The sequence below is a fragment of the Apteryx mantelli genome, chromosome 26, assembly GCF_036417845.1.
Source record: "Apteryx mantelli isolate bAptMan1 chromosome 26, bAptMan1.hap1, whole genome shotgun sequence".
Taxonomy (NCBI): Eukaryota; Metazoa; Chordata; class Aves; order Apterygiformes; family Apterygidae; genus Apteryx; species Apteryx mantelli.
The window spans coordinates 5,240,487-5,259,256 of NC_090003.1; the positions used below are offsets into that span (position 1 = coordinate 5,240,487).

Below are 18,770 nucleotides of genomic sequence, written 5' to 3' on the forward strand. Positions count from 1 at the left end.
TAGTGTACTATTATTCTAATTTCAAGGTTATACTTCATGAGTCACCAGGCCTGATTTTCCCTTGCTATTTTCCAACACTTTTGGTTCACAAGCTAAATTATAGAGAGATGACAGTATGCAGTCTTTTCTACTCTGCTGAAACCCAGGGAATTGCCTTCTTTTGGTTTAGCAGCTCTTATTTTTCTACTTTTCTTTGGCTAATACAATGAGAGCTTCTCCACATACTTCATTTTATTTTAACTACTTTTTTGGGCTCAGACAGATTAGTGGCAACAATACATTACCATTGTACACAGAAAGCCCCTGAAGTCATGACAACCAGAACATCCGTGCACATTTGTTCTTTTCAATTTGACTGCTTAACTATGGAAAAAAATACAGAAACGATGCAGTATGACTCTAGAGCATAAATAAGCCTTGGGCGGGCAGAATACATTCTGGAACTGGACATAATGTTGGTGCTTTATGTACTTTATATTAAAATTGAAATAACCTCTAAGGAAAAAATAAGGCCAAAGAAAGAGACAGGACAGCCTTAAAACAGACAAGACTGCCATGCTGGAATCTGTATTGCCCCAGATGGAAATACTCTTTTCCCACTAACAACAATCAACAGACACATTTGGCTTGCAGGCAAACCTGGCTGCTGTAGTGTAGCTTGGTTTTATTTATGTCCACAAATATTTCAAAAAAATTACAAAATACTCAAATGGAGAGAACACAGAAGTCACGATTTCTGGGTTTCTACTCTGTTTACACTGTGTTATCCCATGGCAAACTACTCATATATACATTAAGCTTCAAGATATATATAAATGTAGCAGTCAGAATGTACACTCTGCTTTAACGGTGCAGTGAAACAAGCTCAACCATGACGACATAGAACAACAGAGACGTTTCAAAAACACTAAAGCAAAATTAAAAAATAAACCTTTAAAACAGAGGAAAAAGATTTCTTAAAGAAAATCAAAAGGTTTGGGTTGTTTTAACAAGGGCATTGAACACCAAGATGTTTTCAAAAACCACTGCATGTAAAGTTGTAGTTAATCACTGGTCTAAAATGGAAGAACCTCAGTGCTTCTTTGCTGAATGTGAACATAAAACAATATTCAAATAATCAGAATGCTTATCTGAAAAAAACAGGATCAACTAATAGCTTTTGAATATAGACTGCAAAGCAACACTTTGAAAAACATGGAGAGAAAGAGAGGTCCACAGGTAGGAATTAGCAACTTTTTATTAAGAACTATAGATTAAAAAATAACAGCAAGAGAGAAGGGTCAGAAGAAATGGCTGAAGTGGCTGAACTCCCCAGTCCCCAAATCCCACATGGTAAAAATGGGAAGAGGGGAGGATTTTAACTGAAATGTGTTTAATTATCTCTTTAAAGTAAATTGAGGTGCTCTCTCTGCTGGGCAGGACAATCTTATTAGCTCTTCCAGCAAACATTAAAAATGTTACTCACTAGAAAACTATTAACTATTTCACCTGATCACTGCAGACAGAGACTAAAGGCATTGACTGAAGAAAACTTTACCATCCGTGATTCTAGGCTGACCTCACGGTTTCCAAATCTCAGGAATACTAGCTGTTACTGCTAACGCCTTCGCAGAGAGTTCAAACATAGCAGATGGAACTGATTAAATGCTACTGCAGTTCCTTAGCGTTGAGAAATCTGGAATGGAGGATAGAAAAAAGACGGAAGGTCAGAATCAACTGAAATAGGCCCCTCTCTCTCCAGTGACACTCTTACCTTAAACGGGCCTGGAATACCCTAATACCAGCTTTTAATTCATAAACTGATGTTACTAACTGTTCAGCAGTAACCTTCTGGCATTAACACACTGACACTGATTTGAGGCCCATGCAGCGGATGCACTGTCCTGCCATGCCTTCCGTTAAAATAAATGATTAACTACAAGTTTATCAAACATGGCTCAGTACAGCCTATGACACGACCACCACATTTAACAGTCTACAACAGCAGAGACGGAGCCCTCGTGAGTTAAGGGAGATAATGGGGAGGAAGTTATGCACCGGTAGATAACATGGCCGGCAGATTCAGATGTCTGTTGGCTGCATCGCCCTCTGCTCTGGCAAAAAACATGGCAAAACAATAAAAAAGGAAAATTCTGTCCAGATAGTTAGCAGAGCTGTCTACAAAAATGATGCCCACTGGCCTTCTGTGTATGCCTCTCCTTTTACCATCCACATGGGAACTAAGCCAACCGGAGTTATTCTGAGCGGACCTATTGTTTTGGGAGTCAGTAAATGTTACTGTCCATAGATCCGATTAATCTCAAAGCAGTAAGTTCCTGAGATACGGAACTGTGGTGGTAGCTAAAAAGCTTTTGTTTACATAAAATGAAACTAAAAAAAGCCAAGCAGAAATAGAAACTGATCTTTGCAAAACAACTTCAAAAACACTAACCAGTTGCCTAGTCCACTTTTATTAAAAATATATCAAACACAAAAGGCCAGGAAGAGCAAATCCTTCAAAAATATGCACATGCATACAAAATTCTGGCTGTACTAGTTTGAGCCATGGAACATTTTTTTAAAAGGATTTTAGAAGAGATTATTTCTTTGAACTTTTGCTGATATTTACTGATTCCATAAGGGATAGTCTAAAACCAATGTAGTTAGATTAAGTTTCAAAAGGTAATGGAAAGAAGTATATTACAGCCAGATTGAAGATTAACCCTTAAAGTAGGCATCAAAATGGTAAGCTAGTTCCAAGGACACCTGTACTGCTGAGAAACCCAACTCAACAGAAATCATCTGCAGAACAGAGAGATGTAACACTAACAAAACAAACAAACAAAAAAAACCCAAAACCAAGAACAGAAATAGTCATTTGCAACATTATCCCTGCAACTCCCTTTAATGCTTATTGTTGATACCAAACCAAATTTCAAGCTTTTACCCATTTGAAATTATTGACACCCATCATTCCCTTTAATTAAAGGGATAATTATATATATTTTTTATTAAAAAATCAACTCTGTATTCTGTCAACACCAGGTAGGAATTCACAATTTGTGATGTTACTGAAAATCAAGATAAATGTTTCTGGAATTTTGTTTTGTTTCTCCCCTCTACCCAAAAAGTTATTTACAGACTTAAAAAGCCATGCTGCAGAACTGAGCTTTCTTTAAAATTATGAAGATTTCCTACAATGTATTAAAATAAAAGTAGATTTTTATTATTATAGCACTTGGATTCAGAGCTTGTTATGTCACCTACTTGCAATCCTTGTTTTTTTTTAAATAGATATAGATGCATTGAGTGTCTCTTCACGCACAGTGACTTGTATTGTGAACCTGATTCTAGCACCTACTCAAAACAAACTAATAAGAAAAAAAACAAGATTGCAGGAAGTTCTCTGAATATTCCATACAGTCCTGTATTTTCAATAGGCTTCTGAATACGTTGTCATGCAGGGAGACCCACACCAGTCTTGAGAAATCTTCTCTACAAATGAACACTATGCTGATAAGTCTCTACTTGTTGGGTGGTTGTTTCTGTTTTAAATATATAAAGAAATCTTTATAAGATATTCTTTTCCTTTTGTAGCTCTTATTGTATGTAAAAATGTTCCATTCCTTCCCAAGGACTGGGGTTTCCATAGCCAGCATTACAAATAAATAATTTATTACAACTGTTTGTCGCCTTCTTTCTTCAGTCGACTGAAAGAGAAAGAAAACTCATTTTAACAAATGAAGGAGGTGTCATGACACTTCAGTGACAGCTTGTCTTCCTGCTAACCTTGCCCGGGTGCCCTGAAGTGGGGAGAGGTTGGAACAGGACTTCTGATCATTCAGCACAAAATGAGAACCACTGTAACAGCACTGATAACACCATCTGTCACGGAAGGAGGTGATGACCTTTCTCTACTGAAGCACTCCTTACATGTGAGCAAGATCACTAGTGCCAGCTCATCAAGATTTAGCTTTATCTGCAGTTGCACACGAAATGACAATCAGCAGCAGGTAGACTGGCTGCCCCCATGGTACAAACCCATCAGGCAATTTTGGATGGCAGAAACAAGGACTGAAACACCAGGCTAGAACAGTTTAAGGTAGGTATTTAATATGCTGTGTCCTATAGATCCTTACTATGTGCAAATATGCAGAATTGACGCTTGCTCAGTGCTGGAGGCTTTTTCTTCTGAGCTGACATATCATCAGTGACCATTGCCAAATAGGAAATAAGGTGGTGTCAGGTAAGGCAGTCCAGGAAGAGAACCACTCTACTATAAACACCATATAGCATTCTGGGGAGAAAGAACTCACATGATTCACCAAGACCTTCTCAGCTGTTATTGTGGGATGCATATTATTGACACATTTCAACCTCCTGTTGCCTTTAGTCATTTCTTCAGATTTATTGGCAGATAAATTCCTCCCCACTTCTCATTCATAAAGCTTTTACCCACCCTCTTCCTCTACCTTTCTCAAGGAAGTATGAGAGATGTGGAAGCAGAGATCATAAGTGTCACACACAAAAAAGCCCAATCAGCAGTAGTCCCGCAATGTAAGAGTCAGCTAGTCCACCTCTTGTACCAGTAACTTTGACCTAGCTTCCCATCTGCCCATCTATGCCCAAATCAGATCTTACTGCAGCTTCACCATCCTCCATGGGTGCATCAAGTTAATACCTCAGCACACAGTAAGGAAGGCAGTAATTCAGAAGAAAGAAAAAGGAAGGGATGTGGAAAAAGATGAAGGAAGCTGGAGCACAGTCTCCAAAAGCCTTCATGGCACCTCTCACCTGTAATAATCTTCCTGACTTGGTAGATGACCACCATGCATGTGAGGATGCCCATGCAACCACTGCTGCTCCATTGCCAGTCTTTGCAGCTCTGCTGACTGAGCATGCATGGCCTGCAGTTGGTGGGCTGCGGACATAGGAGGTGGAATGGCACCGGGCAGATCTCGTGGGTAAGGGGTACCTATGACAGACAGAGTTACACACTTTCACAAACATGCATTTGTTCCTGCTATGCGGGCTGCACAGAGTTATCACCCCACGCCTTTTTTTTTTTTTTTTTTTCAAGCCAGCAAAAGGGAGCAACTTGCCCAGGATTACATGGTAAACACCTCAGTGAGCAGAGTAGCGTCCTGACCTCTCAATCCAGGCCTACACTCACCGTTTCATCACAGATGCCACAGCCATTCAGTTCCAGAGGATGTATTAAAAACGTTTGTCTCCAGAATTATACCATTCCCTTGAAAATGTACACACATCAGCCAGCATAATCAGGAAAGAATCAGAACTGTGAAGTTACAGCTCAACTCCTCTCCTCCAACCCCCCCCTTCCAAGAAATACTATGCCCGGGGAGAAAAGATGACGGTGCAGATCAAAGATCAGCCTCCAAAGAGGTCCATAAGATGCTCTCACCAAAGACTGGATGCCGGAGCATTTCATGCTCATGAGGTGGCTGCCCTAGCAATGGGTTGGGGATGGTCCCAGGTGGGTAGGGAAAGCGTGCCAAATGGGGCCCAGCGGCTAAAGGATCCACCAGCGGGTGAACAGGTCCTGCTGAACCTTTAAAACAAGGAAAAAAAAGAAAGCAATCAACTGCTTGGGGAAGCATCACTATTGGGAGATCAAAAGCCCTGTTACCACTTGAGCTGGATCCGCATTTGGCCTAATTGGCATGTAATTACCAGGAGCTTAGCTCCATCCAATTTGAAACCCACTTTTCTATCTTCAAGTGTTTAAAGCGACATCTGCTTGCCAAACAGTCTTAATTGTTAAAGCAACAACCCACAGCTTTTAATTTCAACAAGAAAAAGAAATCCACCAAGTGACAGGAAACAGCAAATAGCAAAACCACCTAAGCTTTCATTTTCAGCTGTTTCTTCCAACCTCCCTACACACTGCAGCAGTCCTTGCTAATCAGACCTGCTCAGCCTAATATAGGCAAATTGAGATGTTGCTGTTCAACACTGAAGACTTAGAAGAAACTCTTGCTGCACAGGATTGCTCTTGCCTTTACTTGGTCTTGCAAGATCTCTCCCTGTACAGATTTTAATTGATTATCATAATTACATTGTCCCCATATGTTCAGCGTGCACAGGTTCTTGGCAAACATCTCATGCTGACTCTGTCTCTGAAAAATGCAGTCTGCTCTTCACCTCCTAGCCACTCGCTCCCACCTCTTCACTACCACTGCCTGTTGGTGCGCTTGTGCAATGGACTGGCCTGGGGAACTTGACCCGGAATAAGTTATATTTCTCCAAGTCTGTGCATACGCCATTCCACCCTCCACCCCAAACTCTGCAACAGCAGTGCTGGCACAACAGCAGGGCAGTTCAGGGATAGCAATAAGCTGCCATGGGTGAGCAGGACTGCTTCTTTTGGCAAGAGCCCCCGTTTTAAGCATTCAACAAACTACCCTCCAAATTTAAGACAATTATTATTCCAGCAAACAGAACAGATACAAAAAGAAAAACAAAAACAGCCAAAACCAAAAGCAGCTGGACAAACCCATGCCAGCCTTTTCTTCAAACTCTGCACTGCTGTTTTATATAAGGTCACCTCTCATTCCCAGGGTCTCTGGGTCCAATGTTATTTCTCCATGCTCTCCTTCTAGGAACCTCCTGTTCTTGGCTTTTACAAGCGACCTCAAGTATATGGCTATGAACAGGATTGTTTCAGCTGGGTTTCAGGAGAGTCCTAAAGATTTTGGAAATAAGCAATCCCATTTCTGTCTATCAGTGCAAATGACTATTTTATTACAGATCTGCTCCCATAAATAAGCCTAGGAAGAAATACGCTGAACTCAGATAACTGTTTCTGGGAGAAGCAAAACAATAGCAGAGAACTGCAGAATCTACTGCAGAATTTACTACAGCATCAGTTACATCACAACAGGGAAACAATATGTTTTTTTTAAAACCATCAGTCTGGTGAGAACTCTGATCTGTTCACAACGAAGATAAACAACATTTACAAAGCTTTTTCCCCAAACTCCCTCTTTCCTCTTTATATGTACAAAATCGAAGGATCACTAACAATATTTAGGACAGAAACACTTAAGCACCCTACTGACTTTACTAATACTACTTGATAGGCTGAAAGCTGGCAAAAAAACTTTGTTTGCAAAAGATGTTGTTACCCTCCTTGCGTGGAAAGGGTCACTTGCAGACAACCTCTCTAACGTCACTTCACTAAGATGGGTGGGCAGGGGCAGACACCGACAAAACCTGAGAAACACTTGCTCATCAGCTCACCTGAAATCCCTGCATACTGAACTGCTCAGAGTTTGCCTATGAAAGGAATAAAACACAGCTAACGTTGCTCTCCCTCAGTTGTTACCTGGTCCAGAGCAGAAGTGGGTGGTCATTTCATACTCGGTTCATCCTCACTACTAAGGAGACGCACAGGTCTACTTTCTCATGAGAATACTCCAACAAGTAACTGCATTCAGGCAGCTGGCTGCACCCAGACAACTGAGCCTGAAAATACGTCTGCTCCACCTCATTCCAAAGATTTATCTATTTTCAGACAATTTGTTAAGCAGTTTAGGGCCTTACCCACCTGTGGAGATACTCCATAGCAAGAATTATTTGGAGACACACTCAAGAGCCCCTAACTATGTTTTAACTTAGCATCCAAAATTAAATCCAAATTACTTTTCAAGTACAGGTAAGAGAGACTTGAGACTAAATGACTCAGGTTTGCTTGCACCAGTTTCTCCCTACTCTCTGGACTGAGGCTGAGAGCATATTAGCCACATTCGTGTCCAGAACAAATAACTGGGGAGCATCCAGACTTATCTGCACAGAGGTGGTAAACTACTTCACCTAGAGAGGGAATCCTTGTATAGACAAGCCTGCCCATAATTTGCACAAAGTCAATGTCAGCCAATGACCACAGCAAACAGCTTGAAGAACACTGATCCTCCATGCAATCATCTCTTACCTGCATCTCCTGACAATCTCACAAGACCCTGCTGACTTCCTTGCTATACTATCTTGCTTCTGCAACCACACTCAAATTCCTTCCCTACTCCAGAAAGCAGGCATCCCAATTATGTTTAATGCATATACTCCAAGGTGAAGTATGTTGTATTTGTTTGCACAAACAGTACATTTGTAGCCAGCTGCACCAGGAGCCGCACTTTATGTATTTGGACTGCTTTCTTTTTCTGACTTGGCTGCTATTGCACCTGGTGCCTTGCTTGCTGTGTTCTCTCCAGTCTGCTACCAGAAAATATAAAAACTTCAGTTTAGTGCTCCATCTTCCAGATTCGTGACATGCTCAGAGGACTAACTCTGTAGCTTACTTTAGAAATGAACAAGGCACCAATTCATTTCTGAAAATATTAAACATACTGAAAAAAAATTCCACAAGAATCATGTAAATCACAAAACTGTAACTAAAAAGCTGCCAACCCATAAACTTAGACAGTTCTGATAAGAATGGTGACAGAGAATTTCAACTCATCTAAAGCCAGATGGTTTGCATGTCAAAGGGCTAAGGAGATGAAGTCTTTCTCTCCTGATTTTTTACAGTCCCAGTATGGGAACACCAGTCTGAGCTCCCTTCCAGCTGTAACTCACAGTATAACAGCCATTAGCATCAGCAGTGCTACCAGTTCCATGACATTTCTCCTAGTGAATCCCCTTCGCTCAGTAGAGTCTGCACCTGTACACCAGATGCCACTGTAACGTGGCACTCTAGGACTCCAGCAGTAAAAAAACAGAAAGCCTTTTATAGAGATAGTGTACAGTCTCAATAAAAATTACTGTACTATCATTTACTTTACTACTGTGCAGTTGCTCTGCACCATCCCAAAAAAATAACTGTTTGCAACTCCCATCCCTGGATCACTCTTGCAGCTACCTATTTCCTCCAAGTGGAGAGACATTTTGAAATACAGCCAGATGCTCATTCCAAACTACTCTATTTGGGTACAGAACCCATACTTTTGGATGGGTATTAATTCCATGCCATGGAGCAGGAATAGCAGTCAGCAGATGAGGCCAGATAAACCTAGTCTTTCTGCTTCAGGTCACTAATACAATCAATAAAACCAAGCAGATGCTGTTCTGAAGCAGTTCAAGGTAAGTAAGAAAGATCAAAAAATTACCACAGCTTCCAACAACAGAGAGAATATGAAAGTCCTTCCCGGAACACTGGAAGTTGAGCAGCTGACATGCAAAATCCCAGCAAAAGCAGTAAAGAGCATGACAACTGGCTGTCTTCTCAGCTGGCATTTCAGAAATGATTTTAAGTACTCCTCCACCTCTCAACCCACAATCATCATCTCCCTCCAGTTCCCTATTGTTCCAAAAATTCAATGGTGTGAACAGCATGTGAAATATTACTTAAATAGAAAAGCAGGCACGAGCAGGGCTACTTAACAAACACCTGCATTTACCCACACTTGGCTGCTACTGCCACCACCAAATGAGCTGTTCTAGATTTAAACCAGCAACGAGAATATTTCTGACAAGGCGTAAGCATGCAGAATAGTATTGGTTTCACTAAACTTATCCTGAGCAGGAACGCAACTCTGCCCTAGAACAAAACAGGATCATATACTTGGGTGTAGAATATATAGTACATTAGTCAAGCACAGAAAAACTACTTAATCTACAAACACAATCCAGCTATTTTGGTTGCGGCCCAGCAGTACTTCAATGCTTTTTCCCCTGTGGGCCAAAGAAAGCATTTTCCCATAAGAATTCAAACGTGATAAATTTTGTAACCCATTTGTTATACAGCAGTGCTGTCATATAGTGGGGCTACGCTCGGGTGTCATAACCTTGTTCAATACCAAGGCCAATGTTATGTACAAAAAGCTGGAGATTTTGCTGCTCATAATTCCAGACTCCGTCCGTCTGGGTTTGGGCAGACTTCTGCTAACAGTTCATGAGAGAGGCTCCCTAGCAATCTGCCCAGCCCACCTCCCTGGGCTCACCTTGATGTAAAGGATCCTGCTGATGTAGGTGTAAATGCGAATGTATGTGTGAATGTTGGTGATGGTGAGGTGTAACATTGAACATCTGGAGCCGTGCCAACGGGTCATTTGTCAGCGATGCCATCCGCTCGGCATGTATTCTCTCTGCTGCCAGTCTGTCAGGGTAGCTCATTTCAGGCCGTAACTGCGGGCCTGCCAGTGCAAGTCTCTCTCTTTCGAGGGGGTTCAAACCCGGGTGGAAGGAAGCAAATGGGTGAGGTCCTGCTGTTGGGGGAATAGTCAGTGCACCATGCCTGGCAAAATGCTCCATGGGGTTAGTAGCTGGGTGCAGTGCATCTAGCTCTGGGGGCTTCACCTCAAAGCCAGGTTTCATCCTCTCTCTCAACTCCCTTTCCCGGATTTCTCGCTCCCGGATTTCCCGCTCTCGTAGCTCTCGTTCCCGGATGGTGGGGTCCACATTGTAGAGGCCAGGCATATGGTAGGCCAGAAGTGGATCAGTGGGGTTCAGGGGGACAAAGAAGGGATGATTACGGTTTGTTGGTGACATGACATGAGGACGTGCATATTCACTCAATGTTCGTAAAGCAGGTGTATCTGGACCGATATAAGGTGGCACAGCAGCAATGGTCGTTGGCGGAGGTTCAAACGAAGGCCTCATATGTGCTGGCCCACTGAGCTGAGACTCTCCAAGACGGCCTTCATGGGAGGAGCTAGATACCTTCTGCTGCACAGAATGGGGGAAAAGACTTTTAGTTCTGCACATTTAGCTTAAGAACACAGCAGGCATGCTTTCCCCTTTTCTGTGCTTCAACCTCCAAAAGGGGCTAAGTTCAGTCTGCTGAGCCTCACAGCTCCTCTAATTGGGTGCTCCACTGTGGTTTGGGTAAGAACTGGATTCCGTCTCCCCCATAGGCCAGAAAATAACCGCGCTGTAGCGGCAGACTTAAAGCTGCATTAACTGCTCTACTATCTGCATCCTCGTATGGGCGACAGCTAGCTGGTACACGTTACTACAGGCTACCAGTCTTGTTGGCAAAGTTTTCCTCCTCCCCTCTCCACGCTCACTTGTATTGTAAAACTGACTAAACCCAGAGAAACTCATCTCTGCAGTTTGCAGCACAAAAAATTCCACTCCTTCCACATCAGGATTTAGCATCCTGTTCTTCCCTCTATACAAGGGCAGCACAGCACTTCTGGGGAGGGCAATAAGCACAGTTTACCCCTAGCAATTGCCCAATATCCCCAAAATAAAGCCAAGTCCTCATACATGACATATCTCTTAACGAACAGGTGCTATATCCTCACCTTATGATCCTGCAGAGATACGTAACTATGATTTAGATCTCTGAAATGCACCATGGAAGAAGATTGTAGTATCTTCTTTTTCAGCACCAATATGCATTATGCCAATTCTGGGGGCCCAAAAGCAATCATTCCTTTCCACCAAGCCACAGAAAAAGGGATTAGTTGTATTGGCTTTTTACCCCAAGACTGGAATTTGGATCTTCCCATAAAAATAAATTATGTGTCTTTAGTTAAGTTTACTTCAAATTTAGAAAGCCTTCAGCTCCCTTTTTCAGCAGACAGCATTCTTGTGCCTGCACTTCAAAGGTAGTGGAAGGAACATATGGGAATTCACTATCTGCACTTAGGGAGCATTTTTCATCTCAAAACTTCTACTCCAAGTAAATGTAAACACTTGGTCTAGTTATCCCCAGCTGTACTGGCTTCCCTCACATCAGAAAAACTGGGAGCAGAAACTCTCCATTTCCTTTAAAGAGGAGAGAGTGACAGGCAGGCCAGGAGACGCTCGTAGCCTGTTGGCTTTCACTTAATACACAAGGCTCCCACATTCACAAGTACCTGATTGTACACGTACGATTAAAGCACTTCTGGCTATTTGCATTCTGCAGTCACCATCCAGTTCAGATCCTGCCAGACCAATATGCTTATACAGCTTTTAGTTACAAATAAACTCACCGCAGCTCTTTCTGCTTCTCTTTCACGCTCACGCTCTCTCTCTCTTTCCTTCTCTTTTTCTTTCTCTCTTTCCCTCTCTTCTCTGGCTTTCTGCTCTGCCTCCCTTTTGGCCTTTTCAATGGCCTCTTCTCTCTTTTTGGCCAGTTTTGATCCTGCTAGAGGCATGAAGTACAAGTCTGCTCTTGAGCATGAATTGTAGCCACGGTCCAGGTGCTTATAGAACCTAGGAGAAACAAAACAAAAAGTTCAGCCCTGGTAAAGATACAAGAGTCTTGGATTTAAGAGCTTTACATTGAAGAAAAATTAAGTATCACTCCATAGTTACAATAACATAACCTGCTTCCCTGAAAGCCAAGAGAAGAACTAATTGTACCATATTACTCCCCAGACAAGCAGAGCATAAATCTTCTCTTGGAAGTACAACCTGTAATACCTGAATACGCTGGCTAAAACAGTACCCCTTCCGGAAAAGCAAAGCAATACCACACTAGAAACTGGGGATGACAAAGGTGCACATGTAAAATACACTCAACTCCCACATTTCTCGCATGCATTTAAAAAACTTGCACAGTGTAAATAAGCACCATTTCAGCTGATTCCCACTACAAAATGATCAGCAAACTGAAGAACAACAATTAGGAGAAAAACATGCAAAATCTCCATTCATATAACTCGGGTGCTTTACTGCAAACCAGGCAGTGGTAGCCAGGAAGGTCCCAGCTGCAGCATCACTTGTCTACCATAGCTGCCTGAGGAAGGCAAGGTGGAAAGGAACAAGATTACTGCTTATCACAATGTCTCCACCACAGCAGAAGAAGCCCTTAACAAAATGTTTCCTTGCCAAAAATGAAAGCAATTAGATCTGGCTGTGGAGTTAATTTCCAGCTCAAGGTCAGTGATACCTGAACACCATTGTACCGGCAAGCAAGAAAGGTGCAAGCTTTTGGGAGTGTCTTGCTACACGGAAAGACAGAGTGCATTTAGGAAGCACTGCTGACAATTTCAGTACCTGGCTGATTGACTAGCATGGCTTGGTGTATCCACCACAGTCGGTTCCGGTGATGGACTTCTGGGTGGAGGGGGAGGGCTTTCTGGTTCCTCAGCATCATCTGGAACTTCTTCTTTGATTTGAATAGGTGGTAGCGTGCAGGATGTCACCACTGGCACGTTTCCACTAGAAGCTGCTGACGTGGAGATGGAAGTCTGAAGTGGGATGCCAGGCACAGCGGGCGGTGTGGAAGTGGAGGGGCAAGAAGGAGGGGTGATGGAAGGTGGGCCTCCTGGGACAAAGGCATGCTGAGTAAAGGTGGGCTGGGAGGACACCTGATGGAGCCCGGATGGGGGGTGACTGGTAGACGGGGGAAGGCTCTGACTCTGTGTCAGTACGGGAGGCTGGGCTTGCGAAGACTGCAGCGGCTGGCTTTGAGGCATCAGCTGCAAGGGAGGAGGGTGTGCAGATGGAGGATGATGGGTTGAGAGAGAGCTCAGGGGTTTTAGAGCAGGCGGCGGAGGCAAGTTGGAGTTCATTGAGAATGGAGAAGGGCCAGAGAGATGAGGAGGGTGCTTGTGGGATGGAGCAGTGGGGAGCTGAGGGATCGGAGTGGTAGGGGGAGGTTTGATATGAGGCATGGCCATGGGGGCTGGGGGCAGGGGCTGCTCCCGTGGAGGCTGAGTCTGCTGCAGCGGGGTTGGTGTCGGCAGGGCAGGCTGTGCTACCTGAACCTGAAGAGCAGAGTGAGAATGAGATGGTGCCTGTGTCTGAAGGGGAACCTGAGACTGAGATGCCTGAGTGGGGAGGGAAAATGGCTGGGGAGGTACAGGATGGGACAAAAGGGGCTGGGCCTGCAGGCTGTGGGGGGCAGGCTGTGCCTGGCTGTGGAGCGGAGGCTGCGCGTGAGGCTGCGAAGAGGCAGGGACCGGCTGGCTCTGCGACGCACTCAAAGGCTGCAGAGGTGGATGGGGCGACGGGAGTCTCTGCGGGTGCAGAGCAGGGGCCTGCTGTATGTGAGAGTGAGGAGGCGGCAGTGCCGGGGCCTGGGGCTGGCTAGGAGGCTGGGATGCTGATGGTGAGACCTGTGGCGGAGCCGCAGTAGCGCTCGACACTGCTGGCAGCGACGCTGGTAACTGGGCTGATATGGGTGGCGTAGGCGGAGGAGCCTGAGCAGAGCCGCCCTGGGCCTGCAGCACTTGGGGCTGCGCCTGCAGCACTTGCTGTTGAGCAGACGAATCCGAGTCGCTCTCATTGTCTTGAGGGCTAGGGATGCTGGGTGACGTGCTCCGGTTGTCCTGGTCAATGTCCTTGGGATCGCTGCTCCCTTCGTCATTGACGCTGCGGCTATCGGAGCTCTCGCCTTCGCCCTCGCCCTCTGAGGGAGAGTTCGGCCGGCTGATCTCCTGCGGGGACAGGGGGAAGAGTAACTAGCGTGCATGAGAAAACTGCTCGCACAACATTACCAGCACGCTGTAGGATGCAACCTGCTACACACGCTGAAGTAGACATACCACCCTTTGAACCCTGAAGGGCTTTAATTAAAGTGGTACGGGCAAGGCCAACATGAAAAGTTAGGTGTCAAAATTCCCAAATCCAGTGCATGGAGTGAACCTGGTCAGGTAAAAAAAACAAGTCATGCACTTAATACACAACACCAAATAAGGCCAAATTATACTGGGCTGAAGAGGCCTCCTAAAATTATTTCAGTTGGGCTGTGATACAATTAAATTCAGAGACTTCCACTGGTCTTTTTCTAATTTGCCACGGAAGAGGCAAAACCAATTTCCAAATAAAAAAAACAAAACTGAAGTGGCGGGGTGAACAAACCCAGCTATGCTCCTATACTGTTGATATTAAGACTAAAAAAAGATGCCTGGACTTATCCCATGTCATTCCACTGTTCTCCAACAGAAGGAACACATTATAAAATGGGTTGGTGTGCCAGCCACATACTAAACTACAATTTGCCACGGCTTAAATCAATTTTGTGGTTTTGGTTTGTTACTGGGTTTGCACCTCCTCCCACTCTCATCTCTTTTCCCAAAGTGAAAATATTCCTCTTCTGTGGGACTCACTTGAGTTTTGGATTTTTTGGCATTGGACCTGTCAGGTTCCTCCGTGTCAGAAGCTGCCTTTTCCCGCTGCCTCTTGGAGTTCTTGAGGGGAGAAGATACCTCCTCTTTTATCTTCTGCCACAAATGAAACAGAAGAGAACAGTTGTCAGTGATGTAAATGCAAAAGTAAATGGAGCACATGCCATCACCACAAAGTTTCATATAAATAAAACCAGAAGGGTTCCTATGAAGCAGAAGAACTGATCAGAAGTTGATATAGGCAGTATTTAACATCAATCCAATATGCATGCCTCCCTTTGACCAATCAGAGGCGGCAGACGAATCCGTTCTGGAGCTGCTGCTGCACTGCCCATCTGCAAAGAGCTGCTCCCAGAAGACTTGCATTCACATCATGCTCTAGCCACTCCCTGCGGAGACCAAATTTAAGATGGGACCCAAAACAAGGCTACAGCTTTGCTTCTGCAGACGAAAACCCAAGGGCCACCTTGCAAACAAATCCCACGCACATTTATCACACAAGCTGGTAGGAACAAGGGTCATCCTCATATAAAGCATTCCCCATCACATCAGGTAGATGTTGTTTTAAACTTTGAATTCAAAGGAATATTTTAAACTAGACAGCCTCTTTCCACCTTCGCCTTTACAAAATCAAGTCCATCAGGAACTTTCATACCAGACCAACTGGTCCAGTACAGTGTGATGGAGGCCAGCATCAGTTGTTACAGAGAACGGAGCAAGAATTTCCTGCAGTAGACAGGCACAGGATAATTCTCTATCACATGAATCTCTTGCTTTTACTCCTAGTATTTTGAGGGGCCTATCCCCTCAAATACAGGGCTACCATGGAGCAGCTATTATGAAATTCCTGCTTTAGCTCATAGTTTTATACATCATGTAATTACCTAACCTAACTTTAAATATTGCTAAGTTCTCAGTGTCATCATGTGACAACTTGCCCCATGCTCCAGTTCTGACTTTAAAATATTCATTTTTTTTTAACTTGCTACTTTTCAGTTGTTCAGCACTTGTTCATTTGAATAGGCTAAATAGTAAAATTGCTCTGAAAATCAAATAAATATGCATACAGAGAAACAGTAACAAAAGTAGTCTCAATTACTACATATTCATATTCCTTTATAAATAAAGATTAAGTATTGCTTAAAAAACCCTTGTAACTGTCTACTTGTCTCAGACATAGCATTTCTGATCTGTATTACTTCTGTGAGCCAAATGCTTGCATTTACATCTGAAATTACAGGATTAGCTTACCATAAGAGCAGTATGATTATGTGCAAATGCTTTAATGGCTTTTATCACTACACATCCTTAAATACACGAACAAAGCATCAGTCAGATGCAGCCTTATATTTTTTGCTTATCTAAACACATAGGAATTTCTAGGTCACAGAGAGATTCCTTGGCCTGCTAGAACCTCCATCTTGTTCAGTGGATTGAAGAGGCCTCAGGTGTCCAGTTCTAACACACAAGAAGAAAAGGGAAGATCTACCTTGGTGGACTTCTTCACTGAGTCTGCTTTGCTGTCGTTACTGGAGGTGCTGGCAGCACTGGGAGAGTTACGGCCGCTGGAACGGATGTCTTCATTAATAGGTGAGGCTCTACCATCAGGGCTGGCTGGCTGCTTTTTACGACCACTACGTAGTGTAGACATCTATTTGTTTAATAGAAATAAAAGTATATCAAAGACAGCATTTGCCCAACTTTTTATTCTCCTGTGTTACAGCAGGGACATGGATGTAGCATTCCTGCTAAGTGCTTCAGAAATGAAAAACCAAAAGCATTAAACGTTTTTACAATTTGTCCTTGAAAGCTCATCTTGGCTTAAAGTAAAAGGAGGCAAATCCTTAATTTGCCTACTCCAAAACATTATGTGCTGCTTATTTTATTAAGTAGTGTCTGCTGGAAATGAGAAAATTAGGAAGATGTTCCTCTAGCTGCTGCTTGCAAGCTAGGTTTTCTTTCTAAAGGGCATGCGCGCATGTTCGTGTGCGTCCGTGTGTGCAAGCACACAATGGATGGGGTGAGAATGGGACCTTAATGTTCTATAAACAACAAAAAAAGTAGTCTATCTTGGCATAAACCAAGGCAGATACAAGAGTAACCTAGAGATGAAGCATTCAGGCAGCCAGGAGCAATTTCTAAAACCACTAATAGCTTCAATGTGCTCCTGCTATGCAATAAGGAATCACAGTAGAATTTGTTGCAATAATTAATGCTATTTCACTTGTTTCTCCCCCAATTTAGCAGCTGTTTGGAGGCTGGCTACCAAAAAATGATAAAGCCAACCTTAAGCTGACAGTGCAGCCTGACAAGATATTTAGAAGCAATGGTCATGAAACATGTTCAGAAAAGCGGAGAGAGGAGGACAAGGAACAGAAGAAATCTGCTGCTTTCTATCAGTCAAACACCAAAATAAGGATCAGGTTAAGTGGTGTTCCCACTGGAGCCCTCACAAGTGACTTGCACACAGTAAAGCTCCTGGCATTTCACCCTGAGTAAAGCCTTTGTGACAGAGCACACTACCCACAGCAGTGAACCACAGTTTTTGGTGGGCAAGGGATTTTTAATTGCAGTCATGTGGAGAGAGCACGTGAATAGCATTTGAGCTTTTAAAACTCTTCCTTTACAATAAGCCCAAGGGCTTACCTCTGACAGGACCCAGCTGGGAAAAGGATACATACTTGTACAAAATCTGCAATGATACATAGGTCAAGTGCCTTCTTACACTAATAGTCTATTGTCTTTCTCCATGCGATATAAAGGAATATTTGTATTTGGGGAATTAAGAAGAAGAAAAGAAAAGAAGAGTTTGACTAAAACTTGCTGAAGAGACACTTCAGCTCCTTTTTTCAAAGGAAGCTGCAACCTCAGTGTGTGAGCAAATCTGACATTTGCATACACAAACATAGCTGCAGGCACATACCATGGCAAACAGGCAAGGTAGAGACAGCAAGTGTCATTTCAGAAGTCCAATCATCATTCTCCAGACAATGCCTCCTCTTTACAGAAGAGGCTGAAAAGCAAAGGAATGAAGAGCATTAAGCCTACCGAGCCTCGACTCCGCCTTGTCCTCATGCTATGCTTTCCACTAAGTCCATCATCTTCCTCTTTGACAGGCTTAAACATAAAGGGTGGAGGGTCCACAGGCTTCTCAATGGGTGGGAGCTCTCCGTATTTCTTGAAGTGGATGCGACAATCAGTGCACAGTAAGATGTTTTCTCGACCACCGTGGTGCCAGTCCTTGGAGGCTTGGGGCAGGCAAAGTGAAAGCTTAGACATTCACAATCTACTAGATATGCACAAACGCACATATTGCATCATTTAAAACACAAACAAACAAAAAACACACACACACACACACCCCAACAATTAGAGAAATGCCTGCTTTTGTACAGAAATCTAAGTTGGAAAAGCCTCTGGAAAACTCTGTCCTATTCCAGGCTTAGCTTGTGTTTAAACGCACATTTTCAATGCTTGATGACAGGCTGCTACATTACTTAGGCAACTACTGCTTTAAAAATAACAAAGAAAAAGAAAAGTCTCATTTGCTCTATCTAGGGACTAATAGCCATTAACAGGTAGCTATTACTTTCCAAAGTCATGGTTTCTTAACTTTGAGTTACGAACTTTCATCTCTCCGTTCCCTTACTTACGCAGGGGCTCACACTTCAGTGCTATGCGGGTGCCCAAATATCAGATAGCTTTCACAAACACTTACAGGAATGAAGCTACTGCAGAAGAGTCTTGGTGCATTATAAAAAAAAGTTT

General features: G+C 43.4%; 1 protein-coding gene across 2 annotated transcripts in view; it reads right to left on the bottom strand.

The window, feature by feature from the left end:
* Positions 1-627: 627 nt before the first annotated feature.
* RERE (arginine-glutamic acid dipeptide repeats) overlaps positions 628-18,770 on the bottom strand; it is a 174,220-nt gene continuing 156,077 nt past the window's right edge. The window contains exons 13-21 of one of the 2 annotated variants that reach the window (XM_067310840.1): positions 18,051-18,250; positions 16,492-16,653; positions 14,985-15,098; positions 12,928-14,312; positions 11,919-12,141; positions 9,939-10,659; positions 5,405-5,551; positions 4,774-4,954; positions 628-3,689 (exon numbers count right to left, since the gene is read on the bottom strand). In XM_067310840.1, coding sequence (XP_067166941.1) covers positions 3,656-3,689; positions 4,774-4,954; positions 5,405-5,551; positions 9,939-10,659; positions 11,919-12,141; positions 12,928-14,312; positions 14,985-15,098; positions 16,492-16,653; positions 18,051-18,250 — 3,167 coding nt within the window. In that variant the 3' untranslated portion in view covers positions 628-3,655. Of the gene's footprint in view, positions 3,690-4,773; positions 4,955-5,404; positions 5,552-9,938; positions 10,663-11,918; positions 12,142-12,927; positions 14,313-14,984; positions 15,099-16,491; positions 16,654-18,050; positions 18,251-18,770 lie in introns of both variants that reach the window. The other variant, XM_067310839.1, reaches the window with a different exon arrangement.